Genomic DNA, 25,056 nt, shown 5'->3' on the forward strand with positions numbered 1-25,056 from the left:
CTAGAATCTTGCTTGTTAAAAAGAAATACTAGGAAAATGTCAAAAAAAGTGGATTTTTCAACAGTCTTCTCGATTCCTACCATTAACAGATAAGCTATTAGCTTCTGAGCAGTTGAAGTCAAAAGACAGTTGACAAACTAAAAAATATATAAAATATATATATATAGCATATGTTTATCATGAAGAGTTGATAGCCACACTACATAAAAGGTTCCTAAAAACAGAGAAGATTGACAAACCTAAAGAAATAACGAGCAAGGCAGGTGGAACACGGAAAAGGGAATAAAAATGTCTTTGCGAACACGTAAATATGTTTACACTCGTTCACAAGGGAAATTCCACTAAAACTACAGTGAGACACCACTTCCCATCTGAAAGACTGGCAAAGACAGAAAGTCTAGTGACCACGGCTGTGGAGAAGTAAGTTCTCTCAAGTGCTGCTGCTGCGTTTGTACAACGTTGAACTAGAAATCCTGTGGAGGGTGTCTGGCTGGCAGTGTCTGGTGAAAATATGAATTTATTTACTTTGTCCCAGTGATCCCATACTTCTAGGACTCTGTCCCAAAGATGCATTGACATTACCAAATAACATATGCACAAGACTATTTGCTGTAACACAATGTGTTAGAGCAAAAGATTGGAAACAACTCAATGTTTATCAGCAAAAGATTGGAAACAACTCAATGTTTATCAACAGGAAATTAGTTGATCACACTGTGGAACTCCACGCAATGGAGTACCCCACAGAAATCAAAAGAGGAAGATCTCTACATACTGCTACAGAATGATCTCCAGTGTAGGCTGACAGGTAAAATGAAGCAAGTTACAGAACAGTGTGTAAAGTATCAGCCCCTCAGATGAGAAAGTGGAAGAGAAAATGAACACACATACCCATGTGTGCACACGTACATTAGAAGGATAAACTGAAGACTAAGAAAAATCATACCCTATAAAGGCAGGGAAGGAACGGTGTGGAGGACGGAACAGAGGTGGAAGCCAGAGCTCCCTCAATGCCCCTTATTTATAGTCTATATTTTAAGTACAAAAAGTAATAAAGATAAATTTTAAATGCTTTCAAATAAGCATATTGTTGATAATAGTATTGGTATTTTTATTTTGAAACTATGATAAATAGATAAACAGAATGAGCAAACAAACAATAATGCAAATTTGGGTGCAGGGGATCATACGGCAATCCTTGCACTTTGGTAGGCCAAGGCAGGCAGGTCACTTGAGGTCAGGAGTCCAGACCAGCTGGTCCAACATGACAAAACCCCATCTCTACTAAAAATACAAAAAAATTAGTCAGGTGTGGTGGTGGGCTCCTGTAATCCTAGCTACTCGGGAGGCTGAGGCAGGAGAATTGCTTGAACTCAGGAGGCAGAGGTTGCAGTGAGCCAAGATCACACCACTGCACTCCAGCCTGGGGGACAGAGCAAGATTCTGTCTCCAAAACAAAACAGAGTAAAGAGCAATAATGTAAATTCATTAGGAACCAAGATTCTCAATAAAGAAAAAGAGCTAAACTAATGCAGAAACAGAAAACCATACACTGCATGTTCTCACTCATAAGTGAGCACTGAACAATGAGAACACGTGGACAGGGAGAGGAACAACACACAGCAGGACCTATTGGGGGGTAGGGGACAAAGGGAGGGAACTTAGAGGGCGGGTCACTAGATACAGCAAACCACCACGGCATAGGTATATCTACGTAACAAACATGCACGTCCTGCACATGTATCCCGAACTTCAAGTAAAATAAAAAATTTTTCTAATATTATTCAACATCATTTTTTTCTAAAGAAAAAGAGCTAAAGTCAGATATCTTACATAAAAATTCTCAAATCATGAAAATGTCTGCACAAACTCAATGCTTTTTCTTAAAAAAAAAAAAGGCAAAAAAACAAGTTTTCTGCAGCTTTGCCTACTAAAAATCCCTGGAAACAAAAACTTTCACAGTAGCAACAAGCAACCTTAACATCCAGACTGTGATCTAAATTTGATTTCTTACTGGAAAGAACCAGGACCAGATGGAGAAATATGCCAGATTTGAGGAAGAAACGTTAGGTGAGCCCAGAAAGATATTTCCTACATTACCACCCCCTTTCAAAAAAGCCCCACTGTATGCAACCATTTCCTCCCCTTCATTTTAACAAGAACGTCTCTATCAGCAAAGGCTTTGTAAGACTTTAAAAGTCTTTATCCCCTTCTCTTCCAGAACAATTCAGCCCTAAAGGAGCAGAAGAGGCAGAAACCCCTACCTGGAGGGGTGAGGAGATGAGATAAAAACTGTGTGTCCCAGGGCAGAAAGAGAAATCTAACATGGGGTATCAGAGCCCAAGGGGGACGGGGTGCATCCACAAGTGAGTGGAGAGAGTCCTGTGGGGGAGTCAGAGGCTCAGTGATGAGCAGGGCAACCTGCAGAGAAGATGAGGAAGAAGAGAGTTCAGCTACATGCAGGGGCATAGATCAAGTAAGTAAATAAACTGAGACTAATGGGAGCTAGTTGCCTCAGAGTTGGAGAAGAGAGGTACCAATATGGATCAGGAGAAAACTGGAATAAACCGTAAAGTGTTAGGCTGGAACTGGACATATTGTAGACTTATGGTTCTGTATATACATATGGATCTATGTTTGTGTACATACATATGTACATAAACAAATACAGAGGCATAGATGCAGATGTGTGTGAGTGTGTGCGCACAGGCACGCATCATGCCCAATCCTCCCTCAGTCCTCTGTGAAGAAGGCCTTGGAAGAGCAACCCTCCCCTGCCATAACAATAATCACACCTTGCACCCTAGATCTTGGCTTCAAGATACCATTTTCCACTAAAAGAAACCAGGTTCGAGAAATGGGGTAAGAGAAAGTTCAAGATAAGCCTAGGATATCTTGTGCCAAAAGCAAGGGCGTGCTCAAGAACGGGAACATGTTAGAAGCAAACAGAAGTCAGCTTGAAGGGACTCCTCCTGGCCAAATTGGGGATAATTTGAGCATCAAAATAAATGACTGTAACGGATTTAAATACACTGAATAAAATCAGCAACAATATGAGTCCAAACTGACATAACCAAGTATACAGGAAAACTGATTAGAAATAGTATATTTACATAATTTCAAAGCTCTTGCCCATAAGATATTTATTAATTATAATGAAGAAAAGAATAACTTTACAGTAGAGAAGACTGGTAGATACAACCTTAATTAAGTGATTACAGTGAACATTATCAGTTACGGGATAAATGAAAATTGTGTGCCACTTCATAGCATGCACTGAGAAGTTAGCATTACTTCTATATCATTCCTCCAAAGATGCTAACAGGAATTTAATTAGTGAAGAAACATCAAACAAACCAAAATTAAGGAAAATGTTACAAAATAACTGGTCTGTAATCTTCAAGTGTCAATGTCAAGAAAGTCAAGAAAAGACTATTCTAGAAGTCTCCAGAAGGAGACTAATGAGACATGATGGCTGAAGACAACAAGTGACTCTCTGCTATTGATATGGTTTGGCTGTGTCCCCACCCAAATCTCATCTTGAATTGTAGTTCCCATAATCCCCATGGGAGGATCTGGGCACGAAGTAATTGAAAAGTTCTAGTGATAGTAAGGGAGTTCTCACAAGATCTGATGTTTTTATGAGAGGCTTTTCCCTCTTTACTCACTGTCCTGCTGCCCTGTGAAGAGGTGCCTTTCACCATGACTGTAAGTTTCCTGAGGCCTCCCCAACCATGTAGAACTGTGAGTCAATTAAACCTCTTTTCTTTATAAATTACTCTGTCTCAGATATTTCTTCATAGCAGCATGAGAAGGGACTATTACAGCTATAAAGGACAACTGATAAAACTTGCATAGGGCCTAAAGATTAAATAGTGGTTAACATAAACATCAATGTTTATCTGATTTTGATGATTAATATTAAGGTTATGGAGAATTACATCCTTGTTAACAGGAATACATACCAAAGTATTCAGGGATTATGTGTTATCAGATTAGCTCTCAAACAGCTCAGAAAGAAATATTTGTATACCACTCACATTTTTAATATAAATTTTTGATTGTTTCAAAATAAAAAATGGGGATTTCAGTTATAGAAGTTGCTTAAAGGGAGTTTCCATCCAATTCCTCCCAAAAAAGTTTTAAAAATTATTGTTCTAGTCCTATACCTTGATAGAAAAGGAAATAACTAAATGTGAATACATTAAAGGGACTTTTGGAACACAGATAAACTCAATAAACTCATTTGCTTGGACACTGGATACATTTACTTAAAAAATAAAAGAATTGGCTGGATATGGTGGTATGTGCCTATAGTCCTGGTGACCTGGAAGACTGAGGTGGGAGTATCACCTTTGCCCAGGAGTTGGCAGCTTCAGTGAGCTATGATCATCAAGCCAGGGTGCGCCAGCCTTGGTTAAAGAGTGAGACCCTGTCTCTTAAAAGGAGAAAGAAAGAGAGAAAGAGAAAGAGAAAAAGAGAGAGGAAGGAAGGAAGGAAGGAAGGAAGGAAGGAAGGAAGGAAGGAAGGAAGGAAGGAAGGAAGGAAGGAAGAAAAGGCTGAACCATCAATGTTCTGGCAGACATTCCTTTTTAAGTCAGTGTTAATGAAAAGATAATTACTTTTAATTTTCCAGTATCCAGAAATCTCAAATATCTTCAAGTACCTAGTGTTCCTGTGCAAACAGAACTAGAAAACACCCAAAGCCTTAAATTTAATTGCTGATTCATATAAGAAGCTAAACAGGTATCAATCACTTTTCACACTCCAATGCATCACCTCTATGTGATATGATGAGCTGGTATTGCCACAATCTTTGTACTCATACACACAGCACACCAAAGAAAAACAAACAAAAGTAATTTAGAAAGAGAAGAATAAAAATGCCTAATCATCTTTGGTATAGCATTCATAATCTTCCTCATGTTCTATTAGAGTAGGCTTCAAACTTTTTTTAAGACAGGTGATCCTTTGTTCAAATCTTACTTGGAAGCATATATACAATTTTTTTTTAAGTGGCTGATCAGTGGGAGCCAAGAAGACATTTTTAAAAGCCAGTCCTCTACAGCATATTCCCTGAGAGTGGCCAATGCCTTCACTAGCTGTAAAAATGCAAATGCAAACTGGAAATAAATGTCAGTAGTTACCAATAATAGCCTTCAAGGCAATAAGATAAAGTGTGTCCACCAAAACACTTTACATGTAGATACACCAGTGAGCATCTAAATGTGTTCAAAAGTGCAGTGTATATAGTGGGGGCAGGGAATGAATGAGAATGAACAATTTCACTAAGAGTTAATTTTAAAATAACTTAGAAGTTAGCTTGAAACTTGACTCAGTTTAGAGCTGGATGGCATCTTAATACTGCCAAGGGGTTCCAGCAAGTAGGAATTAAAATATCATTTGTAAGTGAGGATTGGTTTCAACTTTAAGAAACTCCCAAATGGTAATGGTTTAAAAAAGATGGAGGTTTTCTCTCTCTTGTCAAAGCCGTAGTTAAGTGCTCCAGGGGAAAAGGCCTTTATTTGTTGTGGTCGTGTGCTCAGGACCCTATTTCACAGTTACCATCCCTACCTAGGGATTTATGCAATGTGTTTATCCATCTTTCTAGCTACCCATCCATCCATTCTCTTAATCCTTCTGGAGTAAAGCTGGACTGGCCACTTAGAGGGTTGGTAGTTTATCAGAATACATCATGCTCTAGGAATTCCCAGGACAGTGACTCTTAACCAATATGCTGCAGCACACAAATGTGTCAGAACCAAGTGCTGCCCCATTTTGGCCAATGTATAAACTGCTGATGTCCAAGGAAACGAAAACTATCTTATATGTGTAAGATAAAAATTTAGTAATCAGAATCATCCTAAAAATCCTTTGAACTTTCAGGACCTGGGCCCTTGAAAGATCACAAGCTAAAAATGAACTTCTTTTATAAGTCTTTGTATTTGGGCCACAACCTCGTTTTCTATAGAACAGTGGAGGCCAAGATCTAATATGGATGCAGAAGAAAAGAGAGTACCATGAGCTAAAATATCTTCCTCTTTTTTTGCCCAGTATTTACAGTTGGATTTATATACAGTAGTCCCTATTTATATGCAGTTTCACTTTTCTGTGGCTAACTGAGGTCTGAAAATATTAACTGGGAAATTCTGAAGATCAACCATTCCTGTTTTAACCTAGACACTGTTCTGAGGAGTATGATGAAACACTGAGCAGAGTTGTCCCTCTCTGTCCTCCACCGGACATGAATCATCCTTTTGTCCATGTGTCCATGCTGTATACACCACCTGCCGGTTAGTCACTTACTAGCAGCCTTGGTTATCAGACTAAAAACACATCATATATAGGGTTCAACACTATTTGCAGTTTCAGGCATCCATTGGGGGTCTTGGAATGTATACCCTGCAGATAAAAGGAGACTACTGTTGTGCCAAAGTATTCATTCTGTTATAGCATGAATTTTCACAGGGGTGAAAACTGGTTCTTAGAGGGAAGATGGTGGTGGGGGGTGGGCATGAAATAAATCTTCCATATTAAAATGGTTTGTGTTGCTCGAATGCTAGCCCTACTTGACACAAAACTTACTCATTATTTAAATTCTCTCACTGGGTTTTCTTGAGTATCACACAAGTAGCGTTGATATGGAAGATAAAGTAAATATATACAAGAACATTGCTACAAAAAACTATGGCAACAGATGGCTGTGTTTGGAAGACTCTATCCATTGCCAGATCTCCACGTCACATTGAATAGGCTGCCATTTGACTGCGTTGTGGCTGATCTTTAGAACTTTTGTGTGTAGCTCAGACTCTGAGAATTAAACAAAATAGTTTATATTTTATTATTTAATTCAAAAGGTTATTTAACACATCATTAGTTATGGTAAGTACTCAAAAGGTAGGCGTGGTGGCTCATGCCTGTAATCCCAACACTTTGGGAGGCTGAGACAGGAAGATCACTCGAGGTCAGAAGTTCAATACCAGTCTAGGCAACATAGAGAAACTGTTTCTACAGAAAGCAAAACAAAACAAAAATTAGCCAGGCATGGCACCTATAGTCCCAGCTACACTGGCTGAGGTGAGAGGTTCACTTGAGCCTGAGAGATCAAGTGGTGATGGCACCACTGCACTCCAGTCTGGGTGACAGAGAGAGACCCTGTCTCAACAACAATATCTGAATATCAGCTAGATCAAAGTTACTTTCTTATATCAAGGAAAAGTTAAAAGTTAAATTCACTAAAAATTATTTTAGCTAGGTGTGGTAGCTCACACCTATAATCTCAGCACTTTGGGAGGCCGAGGTGGGTGGATTGTTTGATCCTGGGAGCTCAAGACCAGCCTGGGTGACATGGCAAAACTCCACTTCTACAAAAAAAAAAAAAAAATAGCTTAGTGTGGTGGCATGCCCTATAGTCCCAGCTACTTGGGAAGCTGAAGTGGGAAGATCACAGTGAGCTGTGATTGTGCCACTACACTTCAGCCTGGGCAACAGAGCAAGACCCTGTCTCAAAACATAACAACTGTTCTACTTTTGCTAAAATAAGTTTTGAATGATTTTTCAATTTTTTATTACTGTTACCATATATGTGTATAAATTGCTGATTGGCAAATATAATTTGATATACTACAGTTTATGCATGTAAATAAATAACATTAAAAGTTATCCAGCAGATATAAAGTTAAATGTCAATCATTTTAAAATTTAACTTAAAATTTTTATTGATAACCCTGAATTGAAATTTTTTAAAGTAAGCATTACACATTATTTTTATGTATACAGCACAGCTACACATATAATACATAATATATATATAGTATCTATATATACAGTTTAATAATGTACATATACAATATATATAGTGTACAGTATATATGTAATGTATCTGTGGTATTAAAGTTTTATGAAGAAACAATTAAGGAGAAAATGTCTAAAAGAGGCTCTTAAGGAAGAGATTAATTTTTAAAAGGTTAAGAAACTCTGTAACTACAATATCTATCAGATGGAATAACAAGCTGACTAAGCCATTCATCTTGGAACTTTATTCCAATTTGCTACAAATACTGAAGTATCAGGGAAGCATCAAAACACCTGACCATCAAAAAGAGTTAAGTGAACACGAGTGCAGAGAACTTTGCCTTGCACATACAAAAGAGTGAGGCGAGAACAGAAAAACAAGACAGGACTAAGTGACTCACGTGATGACTGCTGAAGCTTTTATAAAAACAGTGCCCATGTTATACCACTATTTCAACTGTGTGGGAATCACTGCTTATTTATTTAATATTGTTTTGTCTTTTAATTCATTCAAAGAAGCAAAGAAAAATGGTAGGATTTGAAGAAAGCCTGCCTTAAACACAAAACAGCAGACATCCAGAGGAATAAAAACTGTTGGCGCACAGACTAACCAAAGGTCAGAAGCTTAAAAACCTCCAATTTTTCTTTAACCTGTTGTCTTCACAACCTCTTTGTGATGTTAACTAAATGGTATCATCAACATGCCAGAAAGGTCTCCCTTTATTATAGTCCAGAGCGTTCTGTATAAACCAAACCATAAATTGAACACCTTTACTTCAACAAGTTGTTCAACAGATATTTTTCTCATGTATTTCCAAGCTCATGTTACACTAAAAACCAGTGTGACGACCAGGGAAACATCACAATTTCACCCATATTTTTTAGCATCTGAAATCTTTCACAGGTGTCCTGAAAGGGGAAATAGGTCATGAACTCCAGGTCAAGCCAATGATCATTAGGTATTACTGCAGCAGAAGGTACTACCCACTGTGTATACATATGGTACAGGATTAAATGTGCGTATTACTTACAAGGTTATTTTTCATTTCACAAAATGAATTCTGAGCAGCATGAAAACTAGAATTATCAAAACTAAAGTTCTAAACCTGATGTCTCTCCAACAGGGATCTTGTCACAAGTTAAATTCAAGTTTTCTGTAGAACTGTAAATAATCGAATCTGAACTAGGAAACAAGCTAAAGGCGAAAAAAGCCACAGGCTCAAGTCAATGCCGCCAATCACACACAAAGCCCACTACATTCTACAAGAAATGATTTTTGCCCCGATCCCTAGCAACCACATAACTGTTCTAAACACAAAAATGTTGAGAATTTTCCTTGCCCAGAAGTGGTTTTTGAAAAGGATAAATGCATCTTAACATACATAATTTAGTTTGCAAGAAACCACAAAAACAAAGGGGAAGAAGCCTGAAGAAAAGAAAAAGCATATATATATATACATGCCATAATCGGATCCAAAGCCACTAAAATATTTGGAGTTGAACCCTTTTGAACCTCTTAAAATGCTCTGCAGTCTGCTAAAAAGTTAAAGATTCTTTTTTTCCCACTCAACACTGGCCTTATTCTGTCATCAATCTGACATTCTATCTCACTTTATGGTGTTAACTGCAAGGATGCCCAGCAAATAAGAAATGAAAGACCTTGCCAGGCACGGTGGCTCACACCTATAATCCCAGCACTTTGGGAGGCCGAGGCAGGTGGCTCACGAGGTCAAGAGATCAAGACCATCCTGGTCAACATGGTGAAACCCCATCTCTACTAAAAATATAAAAATTAGCTAGGCATGGTGGCATGCGCCTGTAGTCCCAGCTACTCGGGAGGCTGAGGCAGGAGAATTGCTTGAACCCAGGAGGCAGAGGTTGCAGTGAGCCGAGATCGTGCCATTGCACTCCAGTCTGGGTAACAAGAGTGAAACTCCGTCTCAAAAAGAAAAAAAAAAAATATGTAAAAACAGGGGACAGTAGCTTTTCACTCTGGCTTCAACTACAGGCTTTCTGAGTGCTTCTACAGATACTCCCCATGCTGCAGAGGGCTGCCGCCTGCCTGACAAGCAAGGTTACGCTCAAGTGTCAACAAAACTCCTTAGATCAGTGCAAGGATCAATCAGATGAGTTTCCAGATGTCTCACAATGCACAGAGTCAAGTGTCTCAACAGCAAATCAAGTTCTGTTCCATTCATCCCCACCACCAAACAAACAAAAGAAAGCTTAGTAGCATACATTAGAAGGACAGGAAGAAATAGTTGCCAATGCAACTGACATATGCAGGAATCTCTGGAGAACAGACTTAGCTCAATTACAACTGCAAAGCCACTAGGGATTTTTAATTATTAAAAAGTAAACCATATGCCAGAGTAATATAAGATAACCCAGTAATCAAGAATGGCAGGGAATGGTAGTTCTTAATCTGCTTCTACTCTACTTTTTAATACTCTGAAGACCTTTTCTTAGCAGAAAAAGCTGTATGTAAAATAACAATAAATCAGAGAAAATGATGCAGCTAAACATGCCCCATAACAAAATTCCTGTGTCTAATTTGCTTAGGAGTCTGAAAAACAATTTTATTCCTTAGTCGTGGTATGTATATGTGAGTATTTGTGTGTGTATTATATATACCACCTTTGTTAACTAATACCAACATTGTTACTGACTTATTTTGACAAGCCACTTCGTCATGCTTTGGTTTCCTTAACCATAAACAAAAAAGGATAATTATATTTGCCATTAGATAATTCAAAATAGACTTAGAAATCCTTGTGAGAAATGAGGAACCATTATTTGTAAAGATACTAATTCTCTCTGGCTTGATGGCTCTTGTAGGAAGCACCCTGAGAAAAAAGCACCTAGAGCTAGATGCATGCCCAGAACTCCAACAGACTAATGTGGCCAATGATGGTGGTGATAGGGAGTGAAAGTAAATCTCCTGCCCTTTTCCAAAGAAAGCCAGTTAGATTGAAATATATACAGACCCAGGCTGCCCATGTGTATAAAGTTTCTCACATTCATAAATCTTGGACATTTCATAGGTGGAAAAACTTCAAAACATTTCAATATTCTACTATGACAGCCAATATAGATTCAAAAGGAACCAAAAGTCTGAATCTGTAAATATTCATGCCAAATCAAAAACCAAAATAACCTAGCCTAACAAAACTGAACATAAAAATCTACAACCACATCAGAAGTAGTGACAGTTTATGAATGCATATTTCCTAATTAAAAAAAAATTCTAAACAAAAACAGCAGACATCTATATTTTAGGGAAACTAGACACTAAGTATTATATTCTGTATGGAAGCTAAATTATATGAAATTCAGATTATAATATCGTAAGTTTAGATTTAGAAAAACCTGACTTTTAAAAAGAAGATGAACACAAATTAGCTGTATTATTTAAGGTTCCAAGTGGCACATATCACAAACTTTTCCAAATGATGAATGCTGTAGCTTCTATCTTCCCAAGGTTTCTTAAATCAGTCTTATCCTTGGTATAGCTATTACCACCATTCAGGCCAAGTCCTCATTCTCACTGCTCTACAATGTGCTAAAATCCCTTCCCATCATTCTTTTCACCTCTGCTCTCCATCCCACCCAACCTACATATTGCTGTAGGCTGTAATCCCAGCTACTCAGAAGACTGAGGCAGGAGAACTGCTTGAACCGGGAGGCAGAGGTTGCAGTGAACTGAGATCGTGCCACTGCACTCCAGCCTGGACAACAGAGTAAGACTTTGACTCAAAAAAAAAAATATGAAAAGCAAAAATTTCAGAATTCCTTGGATAATGGCAACTAATAATACTGTATTAGGAGCACATATATACAATTTAGGTAGCCTAACTGAAACTCCCCAACAAAGATGCTACTGTACTTGGGCTTTCATACACAAGGATTCCTATCCTTGCTCCACCAACTCTATGACTTGATTAATATGTGCGAAGTCTTTCAGAGTAATTTTTGAGGCTTTTTTTTTCTTTTGCCTTAAAGCTGTCAGACAGGTGGCTTTTGAGCACAAACCATCCCTTTAGGTCTTCTCAGCTTCCAGTTAAAACTTCTGGGTTCACCATGGTGCTGACAGCTTAAAGGTGCCAGTAACTAGGGGTTACCATAGTTCAGTTGGAACAAAAGGATACTGTGCAGCACTTATGAGAATTCCAAAAAGTGCTTATTAAAATGCTAGAGGGAAAGGGGATATTTTCTGGATAATACTGACAATTAATTAAAATAAAGCTCTATCTGCCTTCCTTTCTACAATCCCAAATCAAAACTATCAACTTTATCAAAAACAGGGTGTAGCAGCTTCCTGACATTGTCACTAACTCTGGACTCAGCTCATCTGTCTTACCTTCTGATGCTCTGATCACATAGCCCGCCTTGTCTTCACCAGGAGGCACATCGAGCAACTGCATAATTCTGTCCAGCAGCCCATGAATGATCTCAAACCCAGGATTCTTGTTGTAATACACAGCACAGAGATGCCTGTAGTTTTTTGCACCTACATCTGGAAAAGTAAAGGCTGTATTAACCATTGCTTATGAAATTGATTTACCCCAATACAAACAGGCAAAGTCGACAGAAAAGGAAACCAAATATTAAACATACAGAGAAGGATTCAACCTCAGAAATGCAAAATAAGATAAAACGGTCTTTTTTCGGCTTATCGAATTCCCTAAGGTGTTTTATTTTGGGAAAAGAGTCAAAAACTGTCAAAGCTGACCGGGGAAAATGAGGCTTCATTGAGGTATAAATTGGTAAAATTCTTTGTAAACAATTAAAACTTCATACTCTTTTATTTGTAATACTGATACTATCCAAAGAAAATAATGCTAAATACAAAAAGGCTTTATGTAAAAAGACATTTACCACAACATTATTTCCAATAGTAAAAATTTTAAACAACTTAAATTAGAGATAACTACATAAAGTACAGTCAGTAACTCATCAGGATACTCAGTGGCTCTTAGAAAGCATCTATGATGGTTTATCATAACAGAGCAACAACAAATACTTATAACAGTAAATGACAATAAAATAAAGAAGTCACAAGGTTCAAAAAGAAGCAAAACTACATTACATTATTTAAAGAACAATCATAGGTTGGAAAACTATGAAGCAAGTCAAGGGAATGAAGATGACCAAAGATAGGCTAACAATTACCCTAGGTAAAACGAAGAATCTGTGACAGGGAGGGGTCAGACAAGGAGCTTAGGATACGGGCAACCTTCTATTCTTCATGTGGCTGATGGTTATACTAGTGTGTGTTTTAGAATCTTTTTAAAACTATTTATGTTGAATACATTCTTCACAAAGCATGAAAAAAAAGCAGAATACTAAAGTTTATGAAATTATGCTACCACATGGGTGAATCTTGAGGACATTATGCTAAATGAAATAAGCCACTCACAGAAGGACAGATACTGCATGATTCCACTTACATGAAATAACTAAGCCATGAAATTGGGAGAAACAGACAGTAGAACAGTAGCTGCCAGGGGCTGAAGAGAAAGGGAATGGGGATTTGATATTGAATGGGTATAAAAGTTCAGCCATGCAAGATGGAAAGTTCTAGAGACCCACAACAACGTCCATATAGTGAACACTACTGCACTGTGTACCTAAAAGTTTAATAAGAGAGTAGCCCTCATATGTTTTTTACCAAAATAATAATAATTTTAAAAAGCATATGAAGAATGGGGCCAGGCAAAATAACTCATGCCTGTAATCCCAGCACTTTGGAAGGCCAAGGCAGGAGTTTGAGACCTACCTGGGCAACACAGCAATACCCCACCTCTACAAAACTAAAAAATAAAATAAATGAAAAACAGAATCACAACTACATAAATATAATCGTAAGCCAAAAAACTCCATGCACAGAGAAAAAGACTAAAATAAATATTCCTACCTAAATGTTAACAGAGGTTATGTTTGGGAAAGGATAATTTTTTCCACCTTTTATTTATTTCCCAATTTTTCCATGATTAGTATATTATTATTCTACTTTGAAAATTAAAATAAATTTGCAAACTCAATTTTTCATTTTATTTCACTTTATTGTTTGAGATAGGGTCTCGCTGTGTCTCCCATACTGGTACACTCACACTGCACTGCAGCCTCAACTTCCTGGCTCAAGCAATCCTCCCACCTTAGCCTCCAGAGTAGCAGGAAACATAGGCACGTGCCACCACACTCAGCTAATACTTCAGTCTTTTGCAGAGACTCTCACTCTGTTGTCCAGGCTGGTCTCAAACTCTGGGTTCAAATGATCCTCCCACCTCAGCCTTCCAAAGTGCTGGAATTGGATGAGCCACTATGCCCAGCCAAAGTCAGTATTAAAAAAAAAAAAAAAGAATTGTAACAGTCCAAAGGAACCCTGATGGATAAAGAAATTGGTACATCCATACAGTAGGATACTACTCAGCAATAAAAGGAACAAACTATAGATAAGACTTGACAACTTGGATGACTCTCAAAGGCATTATACTGAAAGAAAGAAGGCTCCCAAAAGGCTACAGACAATGAGTCCATTTATATGACATTCCGGAAAAGGCAAAACTATGGCAACAGAACAGGTAGTAGTTCTCTGGGGTCAGGTATGGGAAAAAAAATGACTAAAATAAGGGAGTTTTGGGATAATGGAATTATTTTTGATCCTGCAGTGATCGTGATAATCATCTAAACCTGTAATAAAATTTATTTTTAAAAAGAAGTACATAGTATAGAGAGGAAAACTCAAAGTCAGCAGTCATCACTTAACTTTGTAACACTTGTGGCCCTTCAGTAAATTCGGGAGACTGCTGCTCTAACACAAACAGAATGAATGCTGGCCTCATTTTGCTTTCCAAATTAAAGAGAAAGAACAAACGAATATCTGAGGGAATCAACTGAAAATAGAAAGCTACTTCATGTTAGTACATATTGAGCAAAACTTTATCCATAGATTTACTCCCATAGGTTAAATCTGCTAGCAATGGTTGACATAAAATACAGAATGCCTTTTATCTTCTCCGTATCTAAGTAAAACACGACTATTTTAAGATACTGTATTCTAATATTAAAATAATATAAAAGTAAGCACATAAATGGAGTAAAAGGAAAACTAACACGAACTGTTAGTCTATGGTATCGATTATCTGGCGCGTGCCAGGTATTACCTGTCTATCAATTTATCTATAATCTTTCTTAATTCTCAAGACAACCATGCAAGGTGAAGTATTAATATTGCTATAAAACAGATGAAGAAATAAAGCTCAGAATGATTAAGCAACTTGCCCAGTCAAACTAATTGGCTGGAGCTAATCCATTTAATTATATTGCTAATAAGTTACAAAACCAGGATTTGATTAGAACTGACTGACTTTTAAATCCACATTCTTTCCACTATAGGGTACACCCAAAAGGATTTAAATGAAAATGAACATTCAAGTGTGAACTTACGTATGGCTACATATCCACCTAATATGGTCAAAGATGTGCATTCTTGAAATGTTTTTTATATGATAAACAGAAGTTTTAATTTTCAAAAGTTTTTGTGACACTTAAGAATTCCATTTAAGCCACTGAAATAAATTATTGTTAAGGGTCATGAAGTTTCTAGCCATCCATAATACTGTTACTTACGGTAAGTATATTCTGAGTTGAACTCCAGACTGAACAGACACAAGGAAATACCTGCCCCAGCCATTTAACATTTTCCAGTACACACTGTACTCAAGGTGCTCTATTCTAGATATCGTTTGACAATAGAGGTCAAAGCCAGTACAAGGCACCCACAACCTAAACCTTCAACAATTCTTTTTTTTTTTTTTTGAGACAGGGTCACAGCCTAGTAGGCCAGGGTGGAGTGCAGCAGCACAATCTTGGCTCACTGCAACCTCGACTTCCCAGGCTCAGGCAATCAGCCTCCCGAGTAGCTGGGAGCACAAGCACACACCACCATGCCCACTTATTTATCTGTTCGTTTCTATTTTTAGTAGAGACAGTGTTTTACCATGTTGCCCGGCTAGTCTCGACCTCCTGGGCTGAGACAATTTGCCTGCCTCAGCCTCCCAAAGTGCTAAGATTACAGGCATGAGCCATCAGGCCAGGCTTTTGGTATTTACTCAGAAAATAATTACTCAGATAATTATTTTCTGAGTAAATGCTTAAAGCCTAGAAAAAAAGATAAACACACACAAATAGCTATTAAACTGGGCCAGGAGCAGACAGTGGGTCATATCTACGCCAGCTGAGGTAAGCAAGTAGGATACCACTGTCACCTTCTATCATTTCTATTTTTAAAGATAAAGAAATTTGTTAACTAAAAGCTATAAGTCGACATTAAAATCAGACAGGCACAAACCCCACTAAACCAACCACATGCATAAACTAAAATGAAGATCCTGATTCCACTGTAGGAATATAAACTTAACTTTCTCTGTCTCTCTTTTTCTTTCTTTCTTTCTCTCTAAAGGGAAAAAAATGAAATGAAACAGAACTAAATTATCCCTTTCATACTACTGACTTGCTTCTGGGTATTTTTGCCATGTGGTACCCATTTGTTGGTGTGGATGTCACATGCTTCCACTTTAACACACAGGGATGTATTGAAACAACTTTGTAGTTCCATTTTTCTGTGAAAGAATAGCCCAACAGTAACACCATCCTTAAGAGAGAGCTTAGCAACATAAACTGGAAGCTTTATTTTGGTAAACGTTGCCAAATTCCAAGTATTTTTTTCCTGATCTCCAAATTATGTAAAACTTTTATATTTCTGATATGAACAGCAGCATCCAGATTAAAATCTTAAGAATTTTAAAAAACAAATTAAGTAAACTTGTAATGAGAATAATAAAATCACAATAAAAAATATAGAATTTATGCCAGGCACAGTGGCTCAGGCCTGTAATCCCAGCACTTTAGGAGGCTGAGGCAGAAGGATTACTTGACCCCTGGAGTTTCAGACCAGACTGGACAACAAAGTGAGACCCCATCTCTATGAATTTTAAAAAATGTAAAGGTTAGCCAGGCACGGTGGGGGTGCCATGTGCCTGTAGTTCCAGCTCCTCGGGAGGCTGAAATGGGAGGATCCGTAGAGCACAGGAGTTTGAGGCTGCAGTGAGTTACGATCATGCCCGGCTGACAGAGTGAGACCTGCCTCCAAACAAAACCAAAAGAGAACTTAAAAACATTATACTGGATTTCATTCAAGAAAGGTTTCAGAATGTTGATAGCACACACATACAATAATGAACTATATATTTTTAGAATTAATTTTGCAATATTTTTAAGAAAGGCCTGACTTCTAGACATTGTACTAAGCCCACCATAATAATTAGATTAACCTCAGTATTTAGGTGCCCGCCTCCCAACTCCACACTGATTGGCTGGCTTTTTACATTTCCCAAAGGTTACTGCTCTCTCTGGACTTACTTCGTCATGTCTTGCTAAAATACTCCCTCTACTGTAGTTGAACTGAATCAAAGGAGAAGATAACCACAAACTCATTTCTACTCATTCCGCTTCATGAAATTGCTGGGTATAGTAAAAGTTCCATTTCCTAGTACGTTGCACTAAGAGACCATACTACATCACAGAAAGTCCACTGACTACACACCACAAAATGAGAATTATTTAAATGTCATGCCAAAGCTAGGGTTTGTTGGAAATGCCTCAGTTCTTTATAACTTAGTTAACAGAACGCTTGTGTCATGCCATCAAACAATTCTGCTTTTTAAATGGGCCTGCCAAGTATGTCAGCCTAAATTATCTATGTATTTCACAGACTTCAAAGTACTGCCTGGAGAGGGCTGATCTAAGCTGTGCAAAGGAGGGGCGGCTAGCTGGAATTCTATAAGCTGAAAGAACACGCCAAATGATTTTTTTTAACAGAAAAGAAAAAGGAATGCTACATGATGTCTGCTAGTAAATGACTATTACATATAACTCAAAATTTTTAAGTAGGTTCCGGCTTGGTGTAGATCCTCTTCCACCAAAGTCCCAGTGATTAAAAGCTAAGGTGTTCAGTTATGTTATCACACATGGCACAGACTGGAAAAAGGCAGAATCTTCCAGAGAGCCTTTCCATTCCTATTCTCACATTCACCTAGAAGCCCAAAGAAAGATGCGAGGCAAAAGCCTACTGGGATGCCAAAATAGCTTCTAGAATAATCAGAGGCTGATATGGAGCCTGAGGTTAATAGTCTGGCCAAGTTCAGAAAATAAAACAAAGCTGGCAGGACATGGTGGCTCACACCTGTAATCCCAGCACTTTGGGAGGCTGAGGTGGGTGGATCACGTGAGACTGGGAGTTTGAGAACAGCCTGACCAACATGAAGAAAGCCCATCTCTACTAAAAATACAGAATTAGCCGGGCATGGCGGTGCATGCCTGTAATCCCAGCTACTCGGGAGGCTGAGGCTGGAGAATAGCTTGAACCTGGAGGCAGAGGTTGTAGTGAGCCAAGATCGCACCATTACACTCCAGCCTGAGCAACAAGAGCAAAACTCCATCTTAAAAAAAAAAAAAAAAGAAAAGAAAAGAAAAGAAAAGAAAACAAAGCACCTTGATTTTTAAGCCTATTCCATCCAACAAATGTATTTCATATTGCAACCCAAATAACTATAACTTACATTGCAAATTTTATACATCTGAAGAATTTCAATGCAGGCCTAAATGATTCACAAATGCAAAAAGAATCTTGTGAAAACACAATGCCACCAAAAATCATATCGAATGTGGGTAAACAGGCACCTTTATAGACTCTTGGTAGAACTCTAAGTTTGTAAAAATTCCTTTTTTGAAGAGAATTTAACAAATCAGACATTTAGATGTTTACACCTATGGAACGATCAGTTCTAGTTCTAAAAATATCTGTTTGTATAAACTACAAGGACATTCCTTGCAACACATAGTTTAGCAACAATTTGGTAAAAATCTAAATATTCATAATAGTCTAAGTAAATAAATTACAGTACATTGATATGATGGAAAATTATCTAGCCATTAAAAAGAAATGAAGTCGATAGAATGTGTTCAAAGGAGAAAATGAGGTGCAGAACAAGACAGGTAAAATATATCCCATTTGTATAAACACTAGAAAGTATTTATCCATATCTATGGCTGTACATAAAAGCGTAAATGATGTTTGTATATGCACAGAAAAGGTCTGGCAACTAATTCTAAGAGCATTAAGAAGTTGAATACTTTTTTTTCTTAAAGAAAAGATTAGAATTACTCTTAAAAAATATATCCATGAAAGGTCTTAAAAACATTACAAATATATTTTCAATTAAAAAAATAACACAATAAAGCTTAAGAACAATTTTCCTTAAAGTGCTCTCTGATATCATAGCACCAAAGTACAGACTTTTCTTTTTAAAATAGTGCTAAAAAGCCAAGAAACAAATGTAAGAAAAAAATCTATGACCTTCTCAATGCATGAAGGAAAAAGTTACATCCTTGTAGGTTGGCTTTTATTTAGTTAATGTAAACCTGGAAAGGATTTTTTACCTATTAAAAAAATAAAATATTCAATGCATGACAGGGCACATTATGCTCATGTTAGCAGATCTTAACTATGTGGAACCAAATATACTAAAGTTACTTTCTATATTAAAAATGATCTATTTACACAGTTAAGATGCCATCACGTATACAATGATGATACTTCAAAAATTGTTAACATCAATGCTCCTTACACCCATATTTTTTGAATTATTAATTGGAAATTCTACATGCCAAAAATATGAAATGGTGAAATTAAATTAATCCAGACTGATGACATAAGCTCTCTTTGGAAAATCACATTCCACATGTGGACGCTAGATAATCCTTCATTATTTGAGGGCTCCAAAATTACTGGACAACTTCTCAGAACTGAAGGATTTCACAAGCTCATAATGAAAACGCTTTTATTGAGTTATTTTTAAGCACAGATGTACACAAAAACCTTAAAAAATCTGACCACTACATCTTTGTAACTTATAAGACAGATACACAAACACCAACATACAGATACAGTACAAATCAACAGCAAATTGAATGAATATACCAAATCATAAAATAACAGTGAATTAGGTTTGTTCTTTGATGGCTGTGGTGGTCAAGGGAGGAGAAAGGAACAAGAATCTTAAACATATATTGTGACTAAAGTTTAAAAGAAAAATCTGGATTTCTACATCTTTACCTAAGCATGGTAAGAAGTAGCTTATTTTCTCATTTAGAAAAGTTTCAGGGAGACTGTGAAATTTTAAAAACTATTTTGTCAGTGATTTGAGGGATAGAGGAAATGCGGCTTGCACCAGGACCACAGCAATACTTTAGAGAAAGTAAGAATGCTCTGAGCAAAAGGTGAAGGTTTAGCATGCTTCATGAAGAAACTGACGCTAACTGGAGCCTTATGAGTAGTCAAGAGGCTTTAACCTATCCTATTCCATCTACTATATTTATTAAAATCCAAACTTTTGTTAATGTAGTAGTTATAACCAAAATGCACGGCAATTTGATTTTCAGGGTTCTCCACAGATATATGTCAAATTGACAATTGGATGATTGTATCCTGTTAAATCTAAATCACCCTCTTTTTTTTTTGGAGACAGAGTTTCACTCTTGTTGCTCAGGCTGAAGTGCAATACTGCAATCTCTGCTCTTCAACCTCTATCTCCAGGTTCAAGCGATTCTCCTGTCTCAGCCTCCTGAATAGCTAAGATTATAAGCATGGGTCACCACACCCCACTAATTTTGTATTTTTAATAGAGAAGGGGTTTCTCCACATTGGTCAGGCTGGTCTCAAGCTCTCAACCTCATGTGATCTGCCTGCCTTGGCCTCCCAAAGTGCTGAGATTACAGGCGTAAGCCATCACATCCAGCTAATTATTTATTTATTTATTTATTTATTTTAGTAGAGATAGGGTTTCAGTGTTGGCTGGGCTGCTCTTGAACTGCTGACCTCAGGTGATCCGCCTGCCTTGGCATCCCAAAGTGCTGGGATTACAGGCGTGAGCCACCGCACCCGGGCCTAAATCACCTACTTACATTACAAAGCCAAACCAATCTTTCTTAGGCTCTTGTTCCTTTTATACTTAAACTTAACGCAGTGATGTGTTTTCTCTTGCCATTTCAGGGAAATTTTATGTATACTGGCAGCTTCAGTGACCATAAAGGAATAAACTGCAATTGCAGAAGTCAATCTGTGTTTAAGAAAAAGCCAGAATATTAGATTTTGCAAAATATAATTGCTTTTCTGGGCATAAAGTTTAGGAATTCACAATTAGGTCCTTTGCACCCCAGAAGTCATTGTTGTTGTTTTTTTTTTTACTATTTTGTTTATAGTTTAGTTGTTCCTGACATTTAACAGAAAAAATAAAAATATTAAGGACTGAAACCAATCAATTGCTCACACAGCAGCCTGATATGGCAGCTTCAGTGCTGCGTCTGCTGACTTCCTTGTTATCAACTAAAAAATTTACCCCACAGCAGAGTCTGCATTCAACTTCTCATTCCAAAAACATACGCCACTCTGCCCAATAAGAGGCATAAATCAGCTGAGTCCCTTGAGTCATGACTAATTTTTTTAAATGTTGCAGCAACTTCGTATTTGGAGACTCAGTAAATACAGAGGTTGGCTCAGACTCAAAGAACCTGAATGTGTCTGATTTAGAGTGGAAGTTTTAATGTTCGAAAAGTGTGCCTGACACAGTCTCTAAACTGGCAGCCTGACAGCCTCACACAACACGGATGGTCAATCAAAAAAGTCTACATTAGAATAAGAAACTGTCCGACGAGGTCAAGCATGGAAACAGGGCTAGCAGTCTTTCATCTACTCTTATAGGAATACTGGTCACATAAAATGTGTGGGAGGCACATCGAAATCCAATAGGGATTTTATTTTCATTTTCATTTTGGAAGACATGCTTACCCACCCCAAGTTGATACAAGGCTGAGAATGCTGGGTTTTCCCTTAATATTAGAAAATAAATTAGTTAATGGCAACTGTTGCTCCCTTCTGAGCTACCAAGGGGCAACTAGTACATTCTCTCTGAGCATGATCTGTAAGAATCTGCTCACAGGTTTGTCTCCCTCAAGTCTGGCAACTCTTTCTCTGATATTCTAAAGCAGTCTCTAGAAAGGAAGAGGAACTTAAAAACCTTCCACTGAAGTGCTGTGCTGAATGAGATTGCCCTGCTCATTCTTGCCACTCCACCTCCACTCTTTTGAACCAATAGTTTGGGTATTGCTCCCACCAATGAAAATTAGAGGAATTATCACATTAACTGGAAAACTATTGTTTAGACCTTTTTCTTCAAAAAAGTTTCAATATTTAGAAGGAAATCGCTAATGTAAATCCAACAGAGAAAAAGGGTTACTGGTTTGAGAGACAGTAAAAACACATTAATTCACTGAAAAAAAGTAGGTAACAAATTACTTAAAAAAACAACATTCCTGTTTCCATAAATACATTCTCACAATAGTCTGTTTTGTTTTTTTTTATTCTTAAAAAAAAAAGGAAATAAAAGAGCCTGGCGCGGTAGCTCACGCCTATAATCCTAGCACTTTGGAAGCTGAAGAGGGCAGATGACAAGGTCAAGAGTTCAAGATCAGCCTGACCAACATAGTGAAACTCCGTCTCTACCAAAAATACAAAAATTAGCCATGCGTGGTGGCGCATGCCTATAATCCCAGCTACTCAGGAGGCTGAGGCAGGAGAATTGCTTGAACCCGGAAGGCAGAAGTTGCAGTGAGCAGCGATTGCACCACTGCCAGCCCAGCCTAGGCAACAGAGCAAGACTCTGTCTCAAAAAAAAAAAAAAAAAAAAAAGGGCATAACAGAACCAATTAAGTCAAAAGTTAGGATAAAAATTGGCCCCAAGTACCTCAGCAAGGTGACATCAGCCCTTTAATGGACAGCTAAGTCATTCATGTAAAAAATTCCCATAAACCAGGATGCTAAAGTATCTGAGCTTAGGAATTGTAAATTTCTTTTGCTTTTATTTAATTATTTAAAAAAAATTTTTTTTAAGAGGCAGAGTCTTGCTATGTTGCCCCGGCTGGAGTGCAGTGGCTTTTCAGAGGCTCGATCCCACTACTGATCAGCATGGGAGTTTCGACCTGCTCCGTTTCCGATCTGGGCTGGTTCACCCCTCCTTAGGCAACCTCGTGGTCCTCCACTCCCAGGAGGTCACCATAGTGATGCCAAACTTAGTGTGGACACCCGATCAGCATAGTGCACTATAGCCCAGAACTCCTGGATTCAAGCAATCTTCCAGAGCAAAAGCCAACACTTCTTATTATGTGGCTAGAACTTTTCAAACTGCAATTACATTTAATCCTCATAACACATCAATGAAATAAGTGCTATCGTTATTCCCACAGTTTGGATGAGGAAGCTGAGCCATAGAGAGAATAAATAGTCTGAAGTTAAGCAGCTGGTAAAGGCAGAATCATGACTCAAAGCCAAGTACTCTGGCTGCATGCAGTCTTTCTATGGAACTGTGGTGCTTTGCTGCCTTCCCTATAGTCCTCTATGTACAACAGGCAACAAGTAGGGAATTCACATGTACACATTTAAAATACTCCATCAGAGAAGCTCATTTTTGTTATGAAATAAAATCCAGGCCTATCTAAACAGAAAACATACTCCAAATAAACTATGTTTTTAAGATGGCAGACTATGTTTTCAAGATGGCAGACTTACCAAGCACATTTGCCTCCCTTCATTTCTTAAGTCCCATTGATGATGGAATTTTTTTTTTAAAAAAGAATAAAGCAGAATGTTGCACATCAATAGGCAAAAGTAATACCAGAAATGAATCAATGAAGAAAATAGAGCAATTATAACTAAAGATACATATAAAAGAGGTTTCCTACAGAAATTGGAACTATCTTTCCTGACGAAACAAAGTACCACAGAAACGCACATCTAAGAAGTATACGAACTGAGTTTCTGGGATAATCACCTCAGTAATTTGTCTTTTTGTTTTGTTTTGTATTGTTTTGGAGACAGGGTCTTACTCTGTCGCCCAGGCTAGAGTGCAGTTGGTATGAACGTTGCTTACTGCAGCCTCAACCTTCTGGGCTCAAAAGATCCTCCTGCCTTGGACTCTCAAAGTGCTGGGATCGTAGGCAGAAGCCAACACGCCTGGCCACGTAATTTGTTAGAAGATGGCCTATAGCACTAGCATTTAAAAACAGCTCTTTCAGTAGGGAAGTCATTCTAAGCACAGGCCTTGGGGCCAGAAAGAGAAGCAGAGTACAGTCAATGCCTGGGCCTTTCCAACAAACACAAATTATAACAAATATAGCAAAGGCACCACTACCCAGGACTAAAATACAGTCAAGTGCCCCATCCCTACAACAACCTCAGCTTCCTCACCCGTACCTTCTACCTGGCTATGAGCATGCCCAGCCCCATAGAACTGTGCACAGCCCTTAGGGAGCCCTGGCAATTAGGGAAGAGGCCTACTGCTGAAACAGTATTACAAAACTTTTGAAGAAACCTTGTATAATTAACCTAATCCTGTATTTATAAACATAGCCATGTATTTCTAAATATGAACAGATCATCAAGGATCAAAACAATAAAAAACTCAAAATAAGATGAATGGAAACAAGTCAAGGCTAACAGAAAAATTCGACATAGGAATTGAATCAAATTCTCAGTTACTATACCAATGGAGGGGTTAAGGCACTCAAAACTATTTGCAGCTGGCACTAAAAGTGTTTCTGATTTCTATTATAGTAAATTTACCATCTAAAGAAAATTCTACATAGTGATATTAAAAATGAACTTTCGGCCAGGCACAGTGGCTCAAACCTGTAATCCCAGCACTTTGGGAGGCCGAGGTGGGCAGATCACAAGGTCAAGAGATCAAGACTATCCTGACTGACATGGTGAAACCTACTAAAAATACAAAAACTAGCTGGGTGTGGTGGCGCATGCCTGCCATCCCAGCTACTCAGGTGGCAGTGGCAGGAAAATCACTTGAACGCGGGAGGTAGAGGTTGCAGGGAGCTGAGATCGCTCCAGGAGGCCAGGAAGAAGGGTAGTACATGCCACCTACAGGAAAACTCCTGACGCCAGACTGCAATTGTCCTGTAGGTGGTATGCACTACCCTTCTTGCCAGACTCTGTCTCTGTCTGGCAAGATTCTGTCTCAAAAAAAGAAAAAAATGAACTTCTATTCTCTAAGGATGTATAACTGAGACCTACACTATGGCTCCAGCTGCAAATTCAATATTTTATGCAGGCCTGGGCAAATTACCACTTTCTAA

At 38.0% G+C, this 25,056-nt stretch overlaps 1 protein-coding gene across 3 annotated transcripts in view; it reads right to left on the bottom strand.

Moving 5' to 3' along the window:
• The window catches only part of FARSB (phenylalanyl-tRNA synthetase subunit beta), a 78,469-nt gene that overhangs the window by 11,495 nt on the left and 41,918 nt on the right, over nucleotides 1-25,056 (bottom strand). For all 3 annotated transcript variants that reach the window (XM_008999570.5, XM_078328680.1, XM_002749831.7), the window contains one exon: nucleotides 12,155-12,310. In XM_008999570.5, coding sequence (XP_008997818.1) covers nucleotides 12,155-12,310 — 156 coding nt within the window. The remainder of the gene's footprint in view (nucleotides 1-12,154; nucleotides 12,311-25,056) is intronic.

The sequence above is a fragment of the Callithrix jacchus genome, chromosome 6, assembly GCF_049354715.1.
Source record: "Callithrix jacchus isolate 240 chromosome 6, calJac240_pri, whole genome shotgun sequence".
Taxonomy (NCBI): Eukaryota; Metazoa; Chordata; class Mammalia; order Primates; family Cebidae; genus Callithrix; species Callithrix jacchus.